The 20,853-nt window shown below is 35.8% G+C and overlaps 1 protein-coding gene across 4 annotated transcripts in view; it reads right to left on the bottom strand.

Annotated features, from left to right (window-relative positions):
- The window catches only part of LOC149569572 (small GTPase LIP1-like), a 39,102-nt gene that overhangs the window by 12,982 nt on the left and 5,267 nt on the right, over nt 1–20,853 (bottom strand). Inside the window, exon 2 of one of the 4 annotated variants that reach the window (XM_089822257.1) lies at nt 271–523. The exons of the other annotated variants lie outside the window; for them this stretch is intronic. Within the exon in view, the coding sequence (XP_089678383.1) occupies nt 271–307 (37 nt within the window). The 5' untranslated portion in view covers nt 308–523. The remainder of the gene's footprint in view (nt 1–270; nt 524–20,853) is intronic. 4 annotated transcript variants of the gene reach the window in all.

Below are 20,853 nucleotides of genomic sequence, written 5' to 3'. Positions count from 1 at the left end.
ATATATATTACGTATATTATATTATATATATAATATATATATTATACATATGGTAATTTATATAATTAATATATTAACTATAGAGACATCTCATTTTCATGAGACATGTCTCCTCTCATATTTATGAGTCTTCAAATCTGCATTTGGAAGACATCAATTACAATGGTCATGTTAGTACATTTGCAGAAAATGATCCATGTTACTATAATATGGTATCGGAGCCAACTGCAAATGTAAGAAATAAGTGCCTAATATACACGAGTTTCTTACCTATCAACTGGAAATAATGGATAGAGACAATGAACATGAAAGTCAGAAACTCATCACCAAGATTGCACACCACTGAAGAGATCGGCACATAAGCCCAAAAGCCAAGGTACGGACATATGAATCAAGGGAAGCCTGATTTGACAATAGAACAATACACGTTCCTCTCTTCAGATGTGCTCTTCGACAAAGGCAGATGTTGCTGGTGTGTTTTGACAAAGTTGAAATGCAAGGTCATCTGAAAACTAAATATCATCTACAGATATAAACAGTAAATACAGGTATCAATCTTCAGTAGTATATATAGAGGATGTCAATGTCATTTTGTGTGTGCGGAGCCAACAATATGCTACAACAACAATTTATAAAGCAGAAACTAGAAGCCACAATAGAGTTAGATATATATTTTGCACTGAACACTTGAGGCATCTACATAAAAATATAAATCCAATGTAGCGACCAGAAATAAACTATGAAGGCAACAATAATTGTATGGTCAAGTGATTTAAGCAACAAGGTTGAAAATAATACAGGATATCAGCAGCCACCAGACATAGTATTTCATAGATAGCAAATGGAAACAAATAATAGCAACTGTTTCACAGTCAACTCCCAAATAAGGCAGTGACAATTCAAAGAATGACATCATACAAGTGTTGTATAACAAGGGGAAAACAAAGGAAAGATATACATCTATGGTAAACTATAATCTGACACAGGATCCAAAACACACTCATTCACTATATACATTCTGCTCGAGGGAAATAATATAAGATAATAATAAGGATTGCTGAGCCAGTATGAGGAATGTAGTGTTAATAAGAGATAGCAACTTAGCAAATACAAGAGGTACGCAGAGATTAAAAACATACAATCATGACAAAGATAAGTATTGAAGATAAGAGAAGATAACTGATGGAAATTTGTAGTAAGATTGCTAAATGTGAATCATTATTATATCATCTTGATGCAAAAACCGTTACTTTGGCATCTCATCGAACAAAACCATAAATTTTTTGTATTGACTAATAAATCTCGGGAATAGCATCTGCAGTTAAATATTAAGGAGATGGCTGATAAACCTATGCGGATGATAAATAAAAATATGATAGAGAGAAGAGGCAATCCTTACAATGAAAGCAACATGGATTAATAGAAAATATTAGGAAAGACGATGGTACTCAATCAATATCGAATTTATGGTAGAGTTTACCCAAATTCAGGGGGAACAAAATGTGTATATTACTAAGACTTGACGGAAACTATTTATATATAAAACAGATGTATGTGGTAGAAAAGGGATAAGGAGAAACCAGAGCAAGGAGATAAGATAACACATCGAATGGGAATAAGAAGCACACCTGACCCAATAATTAGCAAAGTTAGATAACATCTGATTAAGAAGGATCTAATCCCACCTTATTTGCAAATGGATATTGATAGTTGGAACGTATCCTCATAAGGCATAACCAAGCAATGATTAAAGGAGATCATTATAAGAAAATAACACTACTAGAATAGTGCCTTTGCCATAAAATGAAGTTTGAAAGTCTCTCATGGATATGAAGGGGGATGTAATGTAGAAGGAGCAAGTATTATATCAAATCTTGAGAAAGCCAAAATTATAGGAGGGTTTAAATTGATCATTTTAGGCTAAATGGGTGTTAAATAAGGTTGTAGAAGGCAAATCATCCCCAAGGGCACCAAGAGAGTTACGTGGGATATTGAGGGAGAAAATAAATTGGAATGAAAAGTAATTTTTACTTTGGGAATATTTTTATTAAGGAAAACAAAACCTTATAAATTTGAGAATAATGGGTGGGGCCTAAAAAAAACAAATCAAATAAATAATAAGATGGCAGAAGAAAACAAATACAATGACCACATATATGCGCAACATCATCGATGGCGGTGATGAAAAATATTCGGTGCTAGATACCTTTGGATTTAGAAAATATGATTCGCACAAGAACGATGTGATCACTTGAAGCAGCATTGGAGTTCGACAAATATTATATGATTATCAATGATAAAGCAACATTTTAACCATAACCAATTTTAGGAAAATAATAAAGAATGCTTTGCAAATTTAAGATCTTGAAGGAGCTAAAGGAGACCATGAAGGGATACAAATTTTTGAGGAGCATCTCTCCCCGAAAAATCAAACCTTTGCTAGTCTTATAGCATTTTGTAGCCTCAAGGTTATAGATGCACATGTTGAGCAAGTCCATACAAAGGCAATTGGAAATAGATCAAAACATGATGTTGTTATAGGATGCGGGAAGACGAAAATTAGTGGTAGTGACATTGCATATGATAGTAGTGATGAATCAGAACATGATAACGTGACAAAATTGAGCATCACGTGATGTGACTTACAACAAGCCTAGAATCCAACCTTTTGTAAGTGCAACATAAACATAATACCAGGAATATGTAGATGATGTTATTAGGAGTTTCATTATAACATTTTGGAGATTAAGCATGAAGAACAATCAAACATCCTTTTAGCTAATGTAGATAAGATGTTTAGAGAGAGAGATTGTATTACTTCATCTGTTGGAAACAGAGGAGTGAAGTTGGTAAATGGACACATTGAGAAAGCTTATACTTTGCATACATTGTAACGAAATGATATAGATTTTGTGAGTTGCAAAGTCACTATTCATGCTCAAATGTTAATACGAGTGTTGACCAACTGAAGAGCAACTTCCTATTGGCTGATAAAAATAATATATCAATCACAAGCCCTTTGTGCAAAATATAATATGACAAACCAACAAGTATAAGGGATTGCATTCAAGGAAGAAAGAAATTCATGCACGTAGTCATGGGATTAAAGAGTGACTGAAAACCCTGTAAAATGGGGTAAGTGGGAATTTTACATTGTGGGGGGAATTATAACCCATGTTTCATTCCCATTATTTGACAAATGCTTATATAGAGATGATTTTCTAATTTGTTGCATATGGACCCTCAGTGGAGCAACTTGTATCAACAATGTTTATGTGCAGATAAGTATTTCATATATTTGAGTATTACATTTATCTAGTTGTGTTTCTATACATGCTAGCTATTTGCCTTGATCTTTTCCTTTATGTTTGGAATGTTCTTGTAGGAAAAGAAGATTTCTACTTTACACATGCCATTAAACATTGTGCAGACACAAAGAAGCTTTGATTCAAAATTCATTAGGTTAGATAAAGTGAGACTCTTGAAGTAGATATCCTTGATGATTGAGATTAAGGAGTTTGGCACATCTTCAAAGGCAATGTAGGAGCTCAGAAGATTGATATTCAAAGGAAGTCTAAAAGTACATGTGTATGACTGCATGATTTGATGGGCCGACTTGTCACCTGAAGGTTGAAAGATTAATATCAAATTCAGAGGGAGTCCGAGAGGCATCCTTGGGTGAAGCGAGTCTCAAAGGGTGTAAATACAGGACCTAACTTCCTAGGATCATTGTTCAGAGGGAGAATTTTTGAGGTGCAATCCTTTGTGAATGATATCTTCTCTATGAGAAGTTCTAAGTGAAATTCCTTGTAATGTAGTCTTTTCTGTGAGAGAATTGAGATGAAAGCCTTTGTACTACCCTCTGACTTGGTTCATGGTAGTTAATATTTCGCATATCATTTTTAATGAAAGGTGACGATCTTTCATTGACATATATAAATAGAAGGTAACCATTATAAGGTGACGATCTTATAAATGGTAGATCTGTTATCATGACAAACTTCATTAAGTTGTTGTCTCAGAGTACTGGAAGTCATGATAACGAAACTATCATGATCAGACAGAAGGTAACCATTGTAAGGTGACAATCTTATAAATGGTAGACCTGTTATCATGATAAACTTCATTAAGTTGTTGTCTCGGAGGGCTGGAACTCATGATAATGAACATATTATGATCAGACTTCATTAAGTTGTTGTCATGGAGTGCCAGAGATCATGATACTTGTCATGATAGAGACCATCACATTGTGGTTTCTTGTTACCTGATAGACTATATTAAATTGTTGTCTCGGAGTGTTGGAAATCAGATAACTCATATCCTTCTAAGATATAACACATTCTTTTGGTAGGCATCAAGGATTTGATGCCAATGCACATACCAAAAGAATATATGTATGATGAATATCATATGATTGATATTTCTTGTTGAATCATACTTCAGATTTTATTGAAATATAACATCTAAGTTGATGGATTTATGTTGATATCCTTAAATATGTCATTCTAGGAATATCATACTAAGATGATATCTCTTCATATACTCAAGGAGTCAAGAGCATAATGTGTTCTATATCAATCCTCCCTAAGAGGGAGTGTTAAGTTTGTAGTTGCAATCATCATTATATATATATATATATATATATATATATATATATATATATATATATATATATATATATATATATATATATGGTTATTTATATATTATTATTATATATATTATACATATAGTTATTTATATAATTAATATATTAACTAATGGTGATTAACTATAGACACGTCTCCTCTCATATTTATGAGTCTTCAAATCTGCATTTCGAAGACATCAATTACAATGGTCATGTTAGTACATTTGCAAAAAATGATCCATGTTACTCTAACACCAAAAAAATAGATGACAGCCTAGTTGAGCTCTTGAAAAACCCACCAAGAATGTGTTAAAAAAAAATTGATCCGGTACAAAAAATTAAGGTTTCAAACAAAATGGCCTAGGCTTTAAAAAATTTCAAAATAATGACGAATTTGCAGAAAAAAAGAAGTAGATTTTGGGCACAAATCAACAACAGAGATTTGTAAAAACCTTTGACACCTCCAGCTAGGCAAAAAATGACCATAAAACAGGCAAAAATGGTTGTTTTTGCAAGAAAAAATGACCACAAACAAACTGCAAAAAAACACATGAAACCGGTTGTGATTTTACTAGAAAAATACAAACAACAGTTGCAGAAAAATGGTCATAAGTTGCAGACAAAAAAAAAGCTTAGACAAAGCAAGTATCACAGAAAATAATTTTGAAAAATATTGCTCTAACAATTTCAAACAAGAAATTATAATATTTTTAAAAAAAAATCAAAGAATTGGTTCTAATACCATATTACGAAGTAATTGGTAAATATTTGCTTGATATTAAAAATGATCAAGAGATCAATATATACAAAAGAATGAAAGATGTTTCCTTGGGAAACAATCGTAAACAATAGAAACATTCTATTCTAGATATAGGAAACTAGATATTAGAAACATTATAATATTTACAGAAGATTACAATAGATAACCATTAAATAATAAATAATGATAATAGAAACTATCTATTATCGTAATACTATTAGGACCCTTACAGTTAACTTCTTATTTTCTATTAAGAATTAATCAAGAAAACTTTGTGGTGTGCCCCTGGCCTTCTTAGTGTAGACCTTTTATATTTATTTTTCCTACACATTATTAAGCATGCTTAGATTATGCGAGACATGGTTAATGTGAGGATACATGGCATTTACTCCAATTACATGTGTCATTCACAACCACCTTTGGGTAGTGGAATGTCCCACCCTCTTTTGGATTGATTAGCCACCTCTCCATAACCATTTTCTTGTCTTTACAAGAGTTGGCATAAAAACATGTTTGGCATTTCCCAAGTACTTTTCCGTAAAACTCCCACCTAATTTGGGTATTTAGGAGTTATCATCCCTCTTGGAATTATATGCCCTATTCTACCGTATAACCAGCACTCACCTCTCCCTTCTGAGCTAAGTGAGATGAGTTTATACCAGCTCAATTTATAAAAGAGAGAGCTGGTGCATATTGTATCATTTTGAGCGTGATAATATCATTACTCTATTACTGTAACATATTCCAGCATTTCATCCTCTCTATTGCTCATGTAGAAGCAGGTGATCTTGAGAGATCAAGTCCATCAATGACTCTTACAAGCTTTCTTGACACATAACCATTTCTGAAATGTTCTGGAAAAAGCGTGGAATGTCAAGGAGGTTCCCAGCCCGTCCCTTAGAATTCAAGTTGCTTGGACATGTTTCCAAAAAGCACGAACATGCAGGAGGAGTCAACTAACTCCAAAAGATTGACTTGTCAATGCCCAATACAACCACTAGGCTCAGAATACACAAAAGGTTGTTAAACCTACTCGCAAATCGTGAGGGATGTCTGTGCATTGCCAACAAGCTCTAGATACCAAAAAGTAAAAATAGGGAGTACAATATTGTCAAGTCACACTTGCAAGACATTTTAACTAATATTTATCTAATGATGATAATATTTAGAGGTAAATCATCATATGGTCTCATTTGTAGGGTGTTACATATGATGGACTTTAGGACAATCATCTTTGCTTATGTCACCCATAAATGGTAGAAGTAACAATAATGTTTCCACAGGAGGAAAGATACAAATTGGTGGTGGTGAGAGGACAAAACTGGGTGCAAGTATGTTTAATGTATAGGAACGGGGCTAAATAGTCTTTTATTTCTAAATTCATTTATGCCTATGCCATCCCATGTGCCTTATTCAAACAAATGACTAAAGATAGCCACTATTAGTCCCTCATTTGTCCCCACTAAAGACCATATATTACGGAATACACTCCTAGATGAAAATTATTTGCTTAATTTTCTATTGATGGATATGAGGCAAACTTGGATCAAGACAGATTGTTTTATTGTAATGGATGAGTGGACCAGTATTAGACATTGGCCACTCATCCATATCATAATCACATGCACAGGGCTCATATTTTCTTAGACAAGGAAGCCAAAAGATGAAGACTTATAATTTAGTATTTTGCGAGGGACCATAGAGGAAGTTGGGACCTCAAATGGTGTACAAGTGGTCACTAATTCAACATGTGCAAAGTTGATGGTATAATGGTGGGGGGTTCTTACAAGCACATCCTTTGGACCTCATGTATTCATGCACTAAACAATGCATTGAAAGACATAACGAAAATAGATTGCATGGAGCAACTAGAGATAGAAGCCATAGATATTAAAATGTTCATTTGCAACCACAAAACCTTGCTCTCTTCATGACGTGTTAAAAAGTAAAAAAATTGTCAAATTGTTGAGATAACAAATGTCAGTTAATTTTGTTACAACGGATGCGTAAGGTGCATGAGCCTCTAAAATTGATGATTCAAGCTCTAATGAAATAAACAACATCAAACAAAAGATCCTTTACAATGGGGGTCCACTATAAGAGAGGACATTGTGGATTTTATTATTATATTTCTGATTTTATTTTATATTAAATTGCTCGTTTTCATATTTAATTTCTAACTTTTCTATTTTAATTTTATTGTTCTATATTTAAACTTCAGAATTTTCTAGCTTATCAATTGATTCTTTTGAACATTTCGTTTGTGTTTGCATATATATTTGCTCTTTCATCTTACCTGTTGTAGACATCATCAAATATACGGATACAGACTCTTCTAGTGTCAAAGAGATGTATGAAACATTTAATAGCATATTTATCGGGTTTACCTTGATAAAAGGCATTTTGAGTGGTAAAGTTGTATCTCTAACCATCTCAGAATTCATATTTTAATGGAATTTGTAATTCTAGTGCAAAAATTAAGCCAATTGTAAAGTTTCTGCAATTTCTATGACTGAATATAGACTAGATTTTATCTTCTTCTTCTCCTTGTGATTTTGCTGAGAATAACTTCAAAAATATTGCCTTTGATTGAATTAGAAAGTAATTCAGAATTCTGTCTTTTACTTCTGCAGTTTGTTTGAAGGCAGTAATGACTAAGGAGTAGACTTATCTTTGTTCTTGTGTGCTCTTAGACTTCATCCTTACCCTCTATAAGTATAGGAGTCAAGGGACATGTCCTTAGAAAGGACATGTCTTTTCCAAAGTTATTTGCCAAACCTCTAGAAGTCGGCAACTTTCTAGGAACGATTTAAGTTTAATTACAAACATAAACAATTATGTTTAGTTTAGTATTAAAACAAAATCCTAAGACGCCGATCTTATAAAGGAAAACATAGGAAAGACTTTAGTCCTTTACTTATCATGCCAAATCAAATCGGATTGTTCAAATTCGTATGATAGCAAGTTATAGAATTACCACTCCCTCTTAACTTGATAATCATATTGAGAGATATCATATCTAGCAACATTAATAAAGATGAACAAAGAATTGATACTCTATATCTATCTGAATCTCCTTGGCATGTGGTATCATAGAACACATGATACAATGTCATATTACTAAACCTATAGTATGAGAAATCACTGCTACTAGTGACAACAATATTGCAAAGAATACAATGTACAAGATAAATCTAAAGAGTAATTTAATTTCTTCATTTATCCAAGTTGTGACTCATAGATACTGGTATTTCTATATCACAACATGGTCCTAAGTTTCAAACCTACCAGAATATAGGATAAACTTGGAGAATAATAAAATTCTTCCTTTATCCAAATTGTGACTCATTGAAATAGCAATATCAACATCACAATATGATCTTGAACTCATCTAGATCTTACAGTAGAGCTCTATTGTTTAGCACATTATCTAAGAGATCGCCATCTCTCATAATGTCTTTTATACAAGTGTTCATTACCTCAGAGATCATCACCTCTTAAATAATGAATACAAATGGTGAAGCCCATAACAGTCAATAGCCTAACAAGTAAAATTATTTTATTAATAATTTAAAGAATACAAATGGATTACAATTCAACCACACCAAGTCTTCTCTTGAAGTGGTCTATCTTCACTCTAGATAGAGGTTTGGTGAGAATGTCTGCTATCTAATCTGCAATGCAAATGTATTATAATTTTACAGAATTCCTGTCTACCATATCTCTTACATAATGGTAAGGAATTCAATATGCTTGGATTTGTCATGAAAAACTAGACTCACCGAAAGCTTGATGGAACTTTGATTATCACAATGAATAATCGTAGGATTCATGGCTTGCCCAAATAATCCCACAAGTAACTTCCTTAGCCAAACTGCTTCTTGACAGGCCATTACTGCTGCAATGTATTCGGCTTCTGTAGAGTTTTGAGCTACTGAAGACTACTTTCTGCGTATCCAAAATATCATTGCTGATCCTAAACTGAAACAACATCCTGAAGTACTTTTCCTGTCTTTAACACTTCCACCCCAATCTAAGTTAGTGAATCCATCTAAGCTAACCTTCTCGCGTTTGAGTCCAAAATTAAGAGTGTCTTGTAAGTATCTCATAATGTGTTTAACTGCAACTAGGTGAATCTCCTTTGGCTCACACATAAACTACTTAAGGCATTAATAGCATAGCAAATATTAGGGCTTGTATTTACTAAGTACATAAGGGACCAATCATCTGTTTGTAGAGAGTAGAATTTATGGAAGGTGATTTTGTTGCTGCTTCTTTAAGTTTATGTAGATTAGTCTCCATTGGAGAAGACATAGACTTGCAATTCCACATTCCAAATCTCTTTAAAATGTTTGATGTATACTTCCCTTGATTAAGTATAATACTATTAGAATTTTGTCATACTTCTAGTCCTAGAAAGTAATGAAGGAGTCCCAAGTCTTTCATCTCGAATTCTCTAGTTAGATCTTTCTTGCATTGATCTATAAGACGATCATCACCTATTATTAGTAAATCATCAACATATAGTATCAAAATTACCATATCATCTTTTATACTATAAATTTAGACCGACTTCATTCTTGGTAAATCCTAAGCCGATGAGATACTTATCAATTCTTTCATACCAGGCCCTTGGAGCCTGCTTAAGTCCATAGAGAGCTTTCTTGAGCCTGCAAACAAAAACATTAGGATCATGAGTTTCAAATCCTTCAGGTTGCTCCAGATATACTTCTTTTGTAATCTTTCCATTTAAGAATGTCGTTTTTACATCCATCTGATGTACTTTCCATCCCTTTGATGCTAGGATTGCTCTTACAAAGTTATATCTGGGAACAGGAGCAAAGATTTCTTCATACTCAATCCCTTCTTTCTGAGAAAATCCTCTAACTACAAATCTAGCTTTATACTTCTCAATGCTACCATCAACAGCATGCTTTATTTTAAATATCCACTTGGAAGAAACAACAGATTTTCCTTTAGGTCTTGGAACAATTTTCCAAACATAATTCTTCATAATAGATTGGTATTCTTCTGTCACAGCTTCTTTCCAACCTGTATGTTTAATAGCATCATAAGGATTGGTTGGTTTTGTTTTGAATAAATCACTCATGTTTGCTTTATAACTAGAAAATCTTTTAGGTCTTTTGCTTTCTCTAACTGTTCCAAAAGGTGCAACAAAGTCTTGTGCTTCCTCTACTATTTTAATGGTCCAAAGTGGTCTTTTCTTTGAATTTTGAATTTTTTCAAGACTTTGATTTTGAATTTTGTCTTCAATTTCTTCTAAGTTCTCCCTTTCAGACTCAGACTCACTATTTCTTTGAGAACTAAGCAAAGGAGAAGGTTCTTCAGAACTTAGTGCTTTTCTGAATGCTAGATTTTCTTCAAATATTACATCTCTACTAAGTTGAATACTTTTTTGTCCAGGTATGAAAATCCTATATGCCTTAAATGTTTCACTATACCCTACAAAAATACCTTTCTTCCCAGAGGGTTCTAGTTTAGTTCTCTTTTCTTTTGGAACATGGATATATATAGGACACCGAAAAATCCTAAGATGACTTATATTAGGTTTGAACTTAGCAAATATTTCTTCAGGAGTTTTATCTCTAAGGTAAGAATGGGGCTTCTGTTTTGAATATAGACAGCAATACAAGAGGCTTCGACCCAAAGATAATATTCTAAATTTTGATCAAATATGATAGCTCTAGCAGCTTCTATAATTGTTCTATTCTTTCTTTCTGCTACCCCGTTTTGTTTTGGAATATAAGGAACGGTATGCTCCCTATTAATTCTTGATTCTCTCCAAAACCTTTTAAACAAATATGAGGTGTATTCCCCTTCGTTATCAATTCTAAGAGTTTTAATTTTATGTCACGATAAGTTCTCAGTTAATGTTTTCAATTCTTTGAATCTCTTAAGGGTTTCTCCTAATTCTTTACATTTTAAGAAGTAAATCCATGTCTTCCTAGAAAAGTCATCTATAAACAAAATATAATACCAGAATCCTCCAAGAGAAGGAACAAACATAGGTCCACATAGATCTGAATGAATTAATTCCAAAACATTATTTGTTTTTCTAGTGCTATCATGAAATGGATTTTTGGTGTTCTTACCCAGAGCGCACCTTTTGCATATGCTTGAGTGGCCTTTATTTAATTTAGGTAACTCAGTAACCATCTTCTCCATAGTTGATAAGGTTTTGAAATTTAGATGCCCTAATCTTCTGTGCCATATTTCATTTATGTTTACAGCTTCATGAATTAAGGCTTGAATAGGTTGACTAGATTTTGAATTCAATTCATACAAATATCTTTTTCTCTAACCAATCAACTTCGCTTTCTTGATTGAGGAATTCTTTGTCCAAATTATTACTTTGTCGTCCACAAATGCAACATTATGCCCATCATCTTCAAGTGTTGTAATTGAGATTAGATTTCTTTTAATTCTTGGTACATAGAGTACACCTTTGAAAAGAAGAGAATTTCCAAGTTTTAGCTTCAAGGTGCAATTTCTAATTCCTTCGACGGAATGTGTTGAATTATCACCAATGGTAACTTCGCCATTAACCTTTTCTAATAAAGAGTCTAGTGCTTTTTTATATCATGTTATATGTCTAGAAGATCCACTATCAATTACCCATGCTTTACTTGAGATTTCATTTGATAGTAACAAATACAATACACAATTCTCAGGATCGTAGTTATCTTCTTCCCTAGTAACATTTGTACAGTTCACTTGCTGTTTAGAATTCTCAGGACAATTAGATCTATAATGTCCAAACTTTTCACATCTGAAACATTTTATCTTGGATAGATCTTTCTTGGGTTTCCCATTCTTTTGATTTTTTTTCTTCTTGAAATGCTTCTTCTTGCCCTTATAGGAGTTTGTATTAAGAACATGAAGTTTTTCATCTTCTGTTTTCAGTTTCTCTCCTTTCTTTAGTTTTTTGGATTCTTCTTGAAGACAATCGTTCTTAAATCTGTTGAAGACAGGAAGATTATCTCTAGCACTTATTCCTTGTGCAAAAGTCTCCCATGAATTTGGTAATCCATCTATAGCCACTAGTGTTAATTTTGTGTCACTAGTAATGGTTCCTATACTTGACAATTCATCTCTAATGCCAGCAACCCTTAGAAAGTAAGAATTGATTTATTCTCCTTTCTTTATCTGAATGTGATTTAATTGTCTTTTCAGTGCAAGAACCCTATAGTTGCATTGTTGACCTCATATGCATTCATCATATCAAACCCAGTTTGATGTTTTGTAAACATGGGTACAATATTATTTTTTACTCGATCTAATATGATTTGAATTGCTTTTTTATTTCTTTTGCTCCAGATAGAAATATGAGGTTCAACTGGAGGTTGTTTTTGGACGCTTTATCAACAAATTGTTTTACATCATTCTCTTCAAAAATCATCATGATTCTAAATTTCCAAGCATCAAAGTGTTCTTTCCCATCAAACCTATCCTCGGGTCTGATTGTATACGCCATTGAAGATAGGAGATAGTTGCTAGATATATATAAAGTCTGATTACTGAATTTTGCAGAGCCTACGTTCGACTACCAAAGCTCTAATACCATTTAAAGTTTTTGCGATTTCTATGACTGACTATAGACTAGATTTTATCTTCTTCTTCTCCTTGTGATTTTGCTGAGAATAACTACAAAAATATTGCCTTTGATTGAATTAGAAAGTAATTCAGAATTCTCTCTTTTACTTCTGCAATTTGTTTGAGGGCAGTAATGACTAAGGAGCAGACTTATCTTTGTTCTTGTGTGCTCTTAGACTTCATCCTTAACCTCTATAAGTATAGGAGTCAAGGGACATGTCCTTAGAAAGGACATGTATCTTCCAAAGTTATTTGCCCAACCTCTAGAAGTTGACGACTTTCTAGGAATGATTTAAGTTTAATTACAAACATAAACAATTATGTTTAGTTTAGTATTAAAACAAAATCCTAAGACACTGGTCTTATAAAGGAAAACACAGCAAAGACTTTAGTCCTTTACTTATCATGCCATATCAGATCGGATTGTTCAGATCAGTATGATTGCAAGTTACAGAATTAACACCAAAAATAAGTGCTAGTAGCTATTCTAACAAGCATAATTAGCTACCATCATGAAGAGAAGTTATTAGAAGGGATTCTTATGAGGCTATGGCAAATTTTTGCACTCTGCAGCTAATTGAATCAGACTTACAGAGACTCAAATCAACCTTCACATTTGCAAGAACTCCCAGTCAAACATACCCCAATACTTGAGGAGCCACAAGGATTGCCTCCGCAACATTTGCAATATCATGCAATTCAATTGATCCCAAGATGTACAGCAACAAATATTCACCCTTACAGACGTCATTAAGAATAGATAGATGGTGCAAGAATTGTTGCAAGTAAAGATCAGGGCAATTGTTGTAATGACCCTCCTCAAATCTGCTCTCAAAAAAAAGCTGATGAAAACTTAAGAAATTTCATCAAACAATTCACATGCAAGGGACATATGATTGATATAGTATTTCAGCTAGCTTCAAATGACTTTTTCTTCCATTTGCATCAATGAAAATCTTGTGCTAGAAGACTACAATGGACTACACAATGACCTAACATGAGTGTGCTACTAATTTTGACAATATTCAGTGCATATATATGATCTAAGCATGAGAAATGAACACCTAAAGCCAACTGACATTTTTACTAACAATTGGTATGCAAACTAACTAGCTGATAAACAATGATATTAAATTGCTTAAATGACACCAGCAACTATTACCTTTTTAATTGCAATGAAAATTACAATGCTCATCAAATATGGCCAAGACTTTGGCATTTACATGGATTACAAAATGATAATGCTGGTATAATGCACACTTACAGCTGAAAGCTTATAACACCCTAAAAAGCAATACGAATAAAAAAACCTGGTTGTAGATGGCTGTAATAATTTCCTTCAATGCTGCCCCTTCTGCTTTGCTTTTTTCAATCTGCTTTTTCGGGCTGCTTTTTCGTGTCTTCTTTTTCAGCCTGTTTTTTCGGTTCCGCTTTTTCGTATCTGCTTTTTCGAATTGCTACTATGTTGAATCTCAAGACCATATCTTTCAATGGCGTCAAGATTTCCAGCTTGAAGGGATTTCGTCCTTCAAACTATAGAGACATAATCTCCAAAAAATTTCCCAATTTCTTTGATATTTCCAAGCATGAATAAATGAGAGCTATCCTCTTTCTTTTAATCCCTTTCTCACTTGCTCCACGCTTCCGTCTTGCCAATGTGGGATAATACATGACTTTTAATATTACTTCTTTTTTTCTTTTTACAAAGTCCATGTATGTACTCAAAAGGGGGACTTGATTTTTATAAAGTGACTTTATGAAACATTATAATATTTAATTTAAATAGTCACTTTACCATTGTAACTTCAAACATTAAAATAATATACCAAATAAACTCGAAATCCCACATATAATAGCTCATCAAAAAGTGCCCAACAAAACGCATCTCATCCTGTCACTGAAAATTGAAGGCACTGCATCCCCCTATTGGCTTACTAAAAATAGTAAGTCTTTCTGAAAACCCAACAAACGAACTCCCCTGTAATTAAATTTGACTAGGCCAAATAACCTCAGGATCCCTTTTGAAGTCCTGTTAGCCCTCAGGACCATACAAGAATGGGCTAACGACAACATACCTCCAAACTGGCTAAGTGGGGGACATTACAGTCATTTAATGGTGGACATTAAATGACACCAGCAACTATTATCTTTTTAATTGCAATGAAAATTACAATGCTCATGAAATATGGCCAAGACTTTGGCATTTACATGGATTACAAAATGATAATGCTGGTATAATGCACACTTACAGCTGAAAGCTTATAACACCCTATAAAGCAATACGAACAAAAAAACCTGGTTGTAGATGGCTGTAATAATTTCCTTCAATGCTGCCCCTTCTGCTTTGCTCTTTTCGAACTACTTTTTTGGCTTGCTTTTTCGGTTCTGCTTTTTCGGGCTGCTTTTTCAGCCTGCTTTTTCGGTTCCGCTTTTTCGGACTGCTTTTTCGTATCTGCTTTTTCGGATTGCTACTATGTTGAATCTCAAGACCATATCTTTCAATGGCGTCAAGATTTCCAGCTTGAAGGGATTTCGTCCTTCAAACTATAGAGACATAATCTCCAGAAAATTTCCCAATTTCTTTGATATTTCCAAGCATGAATAAATGAGAGCTATCCTCTTTCTTTTAATCCCTTCCTCACTTGCTCCACGCTTCCATCTTGCCAATGTGGGATAATACATGACTTTTGATATTACTTCTTTTTTTCTTTTTACAAAGTCCATGTATGTACTCAAAAGTGGGACTCTTGATTTTTATAAAGTGACTTTATGAAACATTGTAATATTTAATTTAAATAGTCACTTTACCGTTGTAACTTCAAACGTTAAAATAATATACCAAATAAACTTGAAATCCCACATATAATAGCACATCAAAAAGTGCCCAATAAAACGCATCTCATCCTGTCACTAAAAATTGAAGGCACTGCATCCCCCTATCGGCTTACTAAAAATAGGAAGTCTTTCTGAAAACCCAACAAATGAACTCCCCTGTAATTAAATTTGACTAGGCCAAATAACTTCTGGATCCCTTTTGAAGTCCTATTTAGCCCTCGGAACCATACAAGAATGGGCTAATGACAACATACCTCCAAACTGGCTAAGTGGGGGACATTACAGTCCGCCCCCCTTGAAATTGCTTGTCCCCAAGCAATCTCAACTTAGGATGCTGAATAATCTCCTCTGCCTCCCATGTCGCATCCTCAACTGGTAGGTTCCTCCACTTTACTAGGTACTCCCTGATAGTCAGCTTGCGAAGCACCCTCTCCCTCAAGTCAAGTATAGCCTCAGGAATCAAGATAAGTTTTCCCTTATCATCGAGAGGTGGCAATACTACTAAAGGCACCACATTATGCCCCAATGCCTTCTTAAGGTGTGACACATGGAACACGTTATGCACTTTACTGTCTACAGGCAGCTCCAACTCATAAGCTACCTCACCCACTCTCCTGATTACTTTGAATGGTCCATAGTAGCGTGGTTTCAATTTCTCTGCTCCACTTCTCTTAAGAGAGGACTGTCCATACGGCTGTAACATGAGGTACACCATGTCTCCTACCTCGAAAGATCTCTCAACCCTGTGCTGATCAGCATATTGCTTCTGCTGATTTTGTGCCCTTTGCAAATTTTCCTTCAAGGATCGCATAATGTCCTGACACTCCTGCAATATATCCTTGGCCTTAGGCACCCTACTGTCCCCAAATAACAAATCCAAAAAATTAGGAGCATCATACCCATACAGTGCCATGAAAGGGGACATTTGAATAGACATATAGAAAGAGGTATTATAGCAGTACTCCCCTAGATGCAGCCACTTCACCCAAGCCTTCTGCTCTCCTGCAATGTAGTTTCGAAGGTACCCCTCAACCCATTTATTCACTATCTTTGTCTGCCCATCAATTTGGGGGTCGTAACTGGTACTCGAAGTTAGCTCTGTTCCACACAACCTGAACAACTCCTGCCAAAAGTGGCTCATAAACCTACTATCCCTGTCGCTGACTATGTTCCGTGGCATCCCATGTAATCTAAATACCTCTCGAAAGAATAGCTCTGCTGTCTGTACTGCTGAATATGTGGACGAAATCGCAAAGAAATGTGCAAATTTCGTCAATCTGTCTACCACAACAAAAATACAATCCCGACCTTGTACCTTGGGGAGGCCTGTAATGAAATCCATGAAAATGCTATCCACTTCTTCTCTAGTATGGGTAGGGGTTGTAGTAAACTACCTGGAAAGGAATGTTCCTGTTTGTTCTGCTGACATACTGGGCACTCCCTAACAAACTGAAGCACCTCTGTTTTGAGTCCCTTCCAAGTGAAGCGCTCTCTCACCTGCTGATATGTCTTAAAGAATTCGGGATGTCCTGCCAATGGTGAATGATGAAATGCCCTCAAAATCTTCTGCTTCATAGCAGACCCGGGTACTAAATAAATCCTTTCCTTGTAGATGATCAAATCATTTACAACAGTGTATCGACTATCCTGAATAGTTCCTTCAATAACACTAGATGCCCAACTATCCTTGGCATACTCTGCCAAGATCAACTCTCTCCAATCGTCCATGACTATCCCAACAGCAAGCAAATGAGGCCTTTTGGATAAAGCATCTGCGACGATATTTTTCTTCCCTTTGACATAGACTATGTCAAAATCATAAGCCTGTAACTTACTCACCCATTTCTGTTGCCTGTCATTGAGATCCTTCTGTCCAAGGAAATGTTTCAAGCTGTTATGATCTGTTTTTACTGTAAATTGGCTCCCTGCTAAGTATTGCCTGAACTTAGCTAGCGCGTGCATGATTGCTAGCATTTCTTTGTCATAGATGCTGTAAGTTCTCTCAACACCTCGTAATTTCCTGCTCTCATATGCGATGGGATGTTTGTCCTGCATGAGGACAGCTCTTACGCCCTCTCCTGAGGCATCACACTGCAGCTCAAAAGGCTTGGTGAAATCTGGAATGGCTAAAACAGGGCATGTACTCATCAGCTCCTTGAACCTGTCAAAACAATCCTGAGCCTTCTCTGACGACTTGAAACTGTCTCTCCATGTCAAATCTGTAAGTGGTGCTGCTATCTGTGAAAATCCCTTCACAAATCTGCGGTAGAACCCGCAAAGCCCAAGAAATCCCTTAAGTTGCGAAGTGCTCCTCGGCGGTGGCCAATCCAGAATGGCCCTGATCTTGTCTGGGTCAACCCGAACACTTCCTGCACTAATAATATGCCCTAGATAGAGCAACTCTGTCATCCCGAACTCGCATTTACTCATCTTGGCATATAATGACTCCCTCTCTAGAATGCTGAGCACTACATCAATATGCTTCAAATGTTCCTCCCAAGTATGGCTGTATATCAGTATATCATCAAAAAAAAATCAACACAAACTTCCTCAACTGATCTCTGAATACTCTCTCTATTCATACAGGACTGGAAAGTGGCGGGGGCATTAGTCAACCCAAAGGGCATGACTAAGAACTCAAAATGTCCATAGTGGCATCTAAAAGCTGTCTTCTCCACATCCACCTCTCTAACCCGTATTTGGTGGTAGCCAGATCTCAAATCAATCTTAGAGAAGTAGCAGGCACCGTGCAATTCATCAATAAGCTCATCGATGCGCGGAATAGGGTATCGGTTCTTGATTGTCTTCTTGTTTAGTTCTCTATAATCAATGCACATCCTCATTGTACCATCCTTCTTCTTCACCAATACTATTGAAGAAGCGAAAGGACTCTTGCTTGGTCATATATGCCCCATGTCAATCAACTCCTTGATTGCCTTTTCTATTTCATCTTTATATCTCTTTGGATGGCAGTAGGGTGTGATGATGACTGGCTTGGCCCCTTCCTCTAACTCAATAACATGTTTAATTCCCCTATCCAGGGGTCTCCCTGGAAGTATCTCACCAAACACCTTAGTATGTTTGGTTATTATTTTTTGTACATCGAGTGGATACTCCTGTTTATGTTGCTCTGTCACCTCAGGCATTACTCTGAACTCTGCTGTCCACTGCACCTGGTCGTGTCTGAAGAAATTCTACATCCGCTTGAGTGACACCACTCGTAGTCTCCCATCTGACAAACCTCTGAGTACTATCTTCTTACCATTTGCCTCAAACCTCATTTCCATTTTCTGAAGATTAAATGTAAACTCTTCCAAAGATTTCATCCAATTCATCCCAAGCACCATATCCTGATCACCAATGTTGACAACAAAGAAATCTCCCACCATGTCATAATCCCCCAAACGAAGCTGCAAGTTGGAGATTTTCTTGGTACAGTCGATTTTGAAGCCGTCGGCAACCATCACCTTAAATCCCGTATGCTCTTCTGTATGTAGCCCTCTGCGTGTCACAAACTTTTCATCAATGAAGTTATGTGTTGCCCCTGTATCAATGAGTGCCACAAATCTTTGTCCATCCAAAGTTCCCCTAACTCTAAAAGTGACGGCCTCCTGTATACTGGACAACTAAGCTATCGTGCTATCACTGTGTGCTTCCTCATGTGAAGAATTATCATCTCCATTTGATTCTGATGACTGCTCTGAATCTCCATCCACTGACTCTTCGGCTGAAAAGTACTCCATCTGCTTGGCTTTTGCTTTCAATGGACACTTATGTGACAAATCCCAAGGCTGCCTGCAATGAAAACAAAGCTTCTTCTTCCTGAGATCATTAAGTGTCTCATTGTCCAACCTCTTACTTTCCTCCTTAGGTAGCTGACCCTCTCTACGAAAAGGTTTACTGTCCTTATCTTTCCTCGAAGGGAAACTCTTTGCCTGGAATTTATTTTTAGAAGCTGAAGAGGAATCCATGTCACGAGCTTTCTTAATGGCTTCCTGCAAAGTGGGAGGGTTGAGAGCTTTAATCCACCCTCTCAACGGATCAGCTAACCCATCCATAAATAGAACCAGTATCCTCCGTTCAGATACATCTGTTACTAACACTGCAAGTTTCTGAAATTCTGAAATGTATGTTTCCAATGATCCCCATTGTTTAAGCTCAGCTAACTCCTTGAAATGTAATTCTAGATCCTTCCTATCAAAACGCTCAATCAGTTTCTCCGTAAACTCCACATATGAGGTAATGTGTGCATGACACAAAGTGACCATACCATGATGCCACCACTCGTGTGCTAACCCATCCAGATGAATTGCTACATACTTAATAGCTTCTTCCTCAGGCATAGGGTTCAATTGAAAGTATGTATCAAGCTTTTGAACCCAAGCTCTTGCTGTAGACTTTCTCGAGCCATCATAATATGGTAACTGAAGTTTCCCTACTTTCTTCCGTAGCTCATAGCTCTGGTTCTTGTCATGTCCACGTGGCATATGTTTCATCCGCACATCCATATACTCCCTAAAGGTAATTGCAACAGTAAAATCTGGACCTCCGGCTTCCCAATCTCTTCTCAACTGGTCCTGTATATCAGTGATCTGGGGCTCTAGTACGGGCTGCTCTGGGGCTCTAGGAGGAAATGTGGGAATCATGGGCCTTGAACTCACTGTCCTAGCTTGCTGGGGTGCATGACCAAAATTGTTCCCAACTTGTTCGCCTCCATTATGTGTCCCATCCTGATTATTCTCATTCTGATTGTTACCATTTTGATTATTACCATTCTGATTATTTCCTCCACCCATGTTAGCTTTCAACCCCATTTGACGAGCCATCATTTGCATCATACGCTCCATTCTCTAATTTTGTTCCTGTGCCCTCTGTTCTGCTAATCGCTGTCCTTGTGCCAAGGTCTCTAATAACTGTAAGAATCTTTCCTCTCCAGGATCCCGAGCATTCCTGACTCTCATATTGCCGTCTTGATCAAAGAATACCTCCTCTGTGTCTGTATGATTGGGTTCTA

This window comes from Cupressus sempervirens, chromosome 3 (assembly GCF_028749045.1).
Source record: "Cupressus sempervirens isolate cs-2001-9-10 chromosome 3, ASM2874904v1, whole genome shotgun sequence".
Taxonomy (NCBI): domain Eukaryota; kingdom Viridiplantae; phylum Streptophyta; class Pinopsida; order Cupressales; family Cupressaceae; genus Cupressus; species Cupressus sempervirens.
This window is presented reverse-complemented; position numbering and strand designations above follow the sequence as displayed.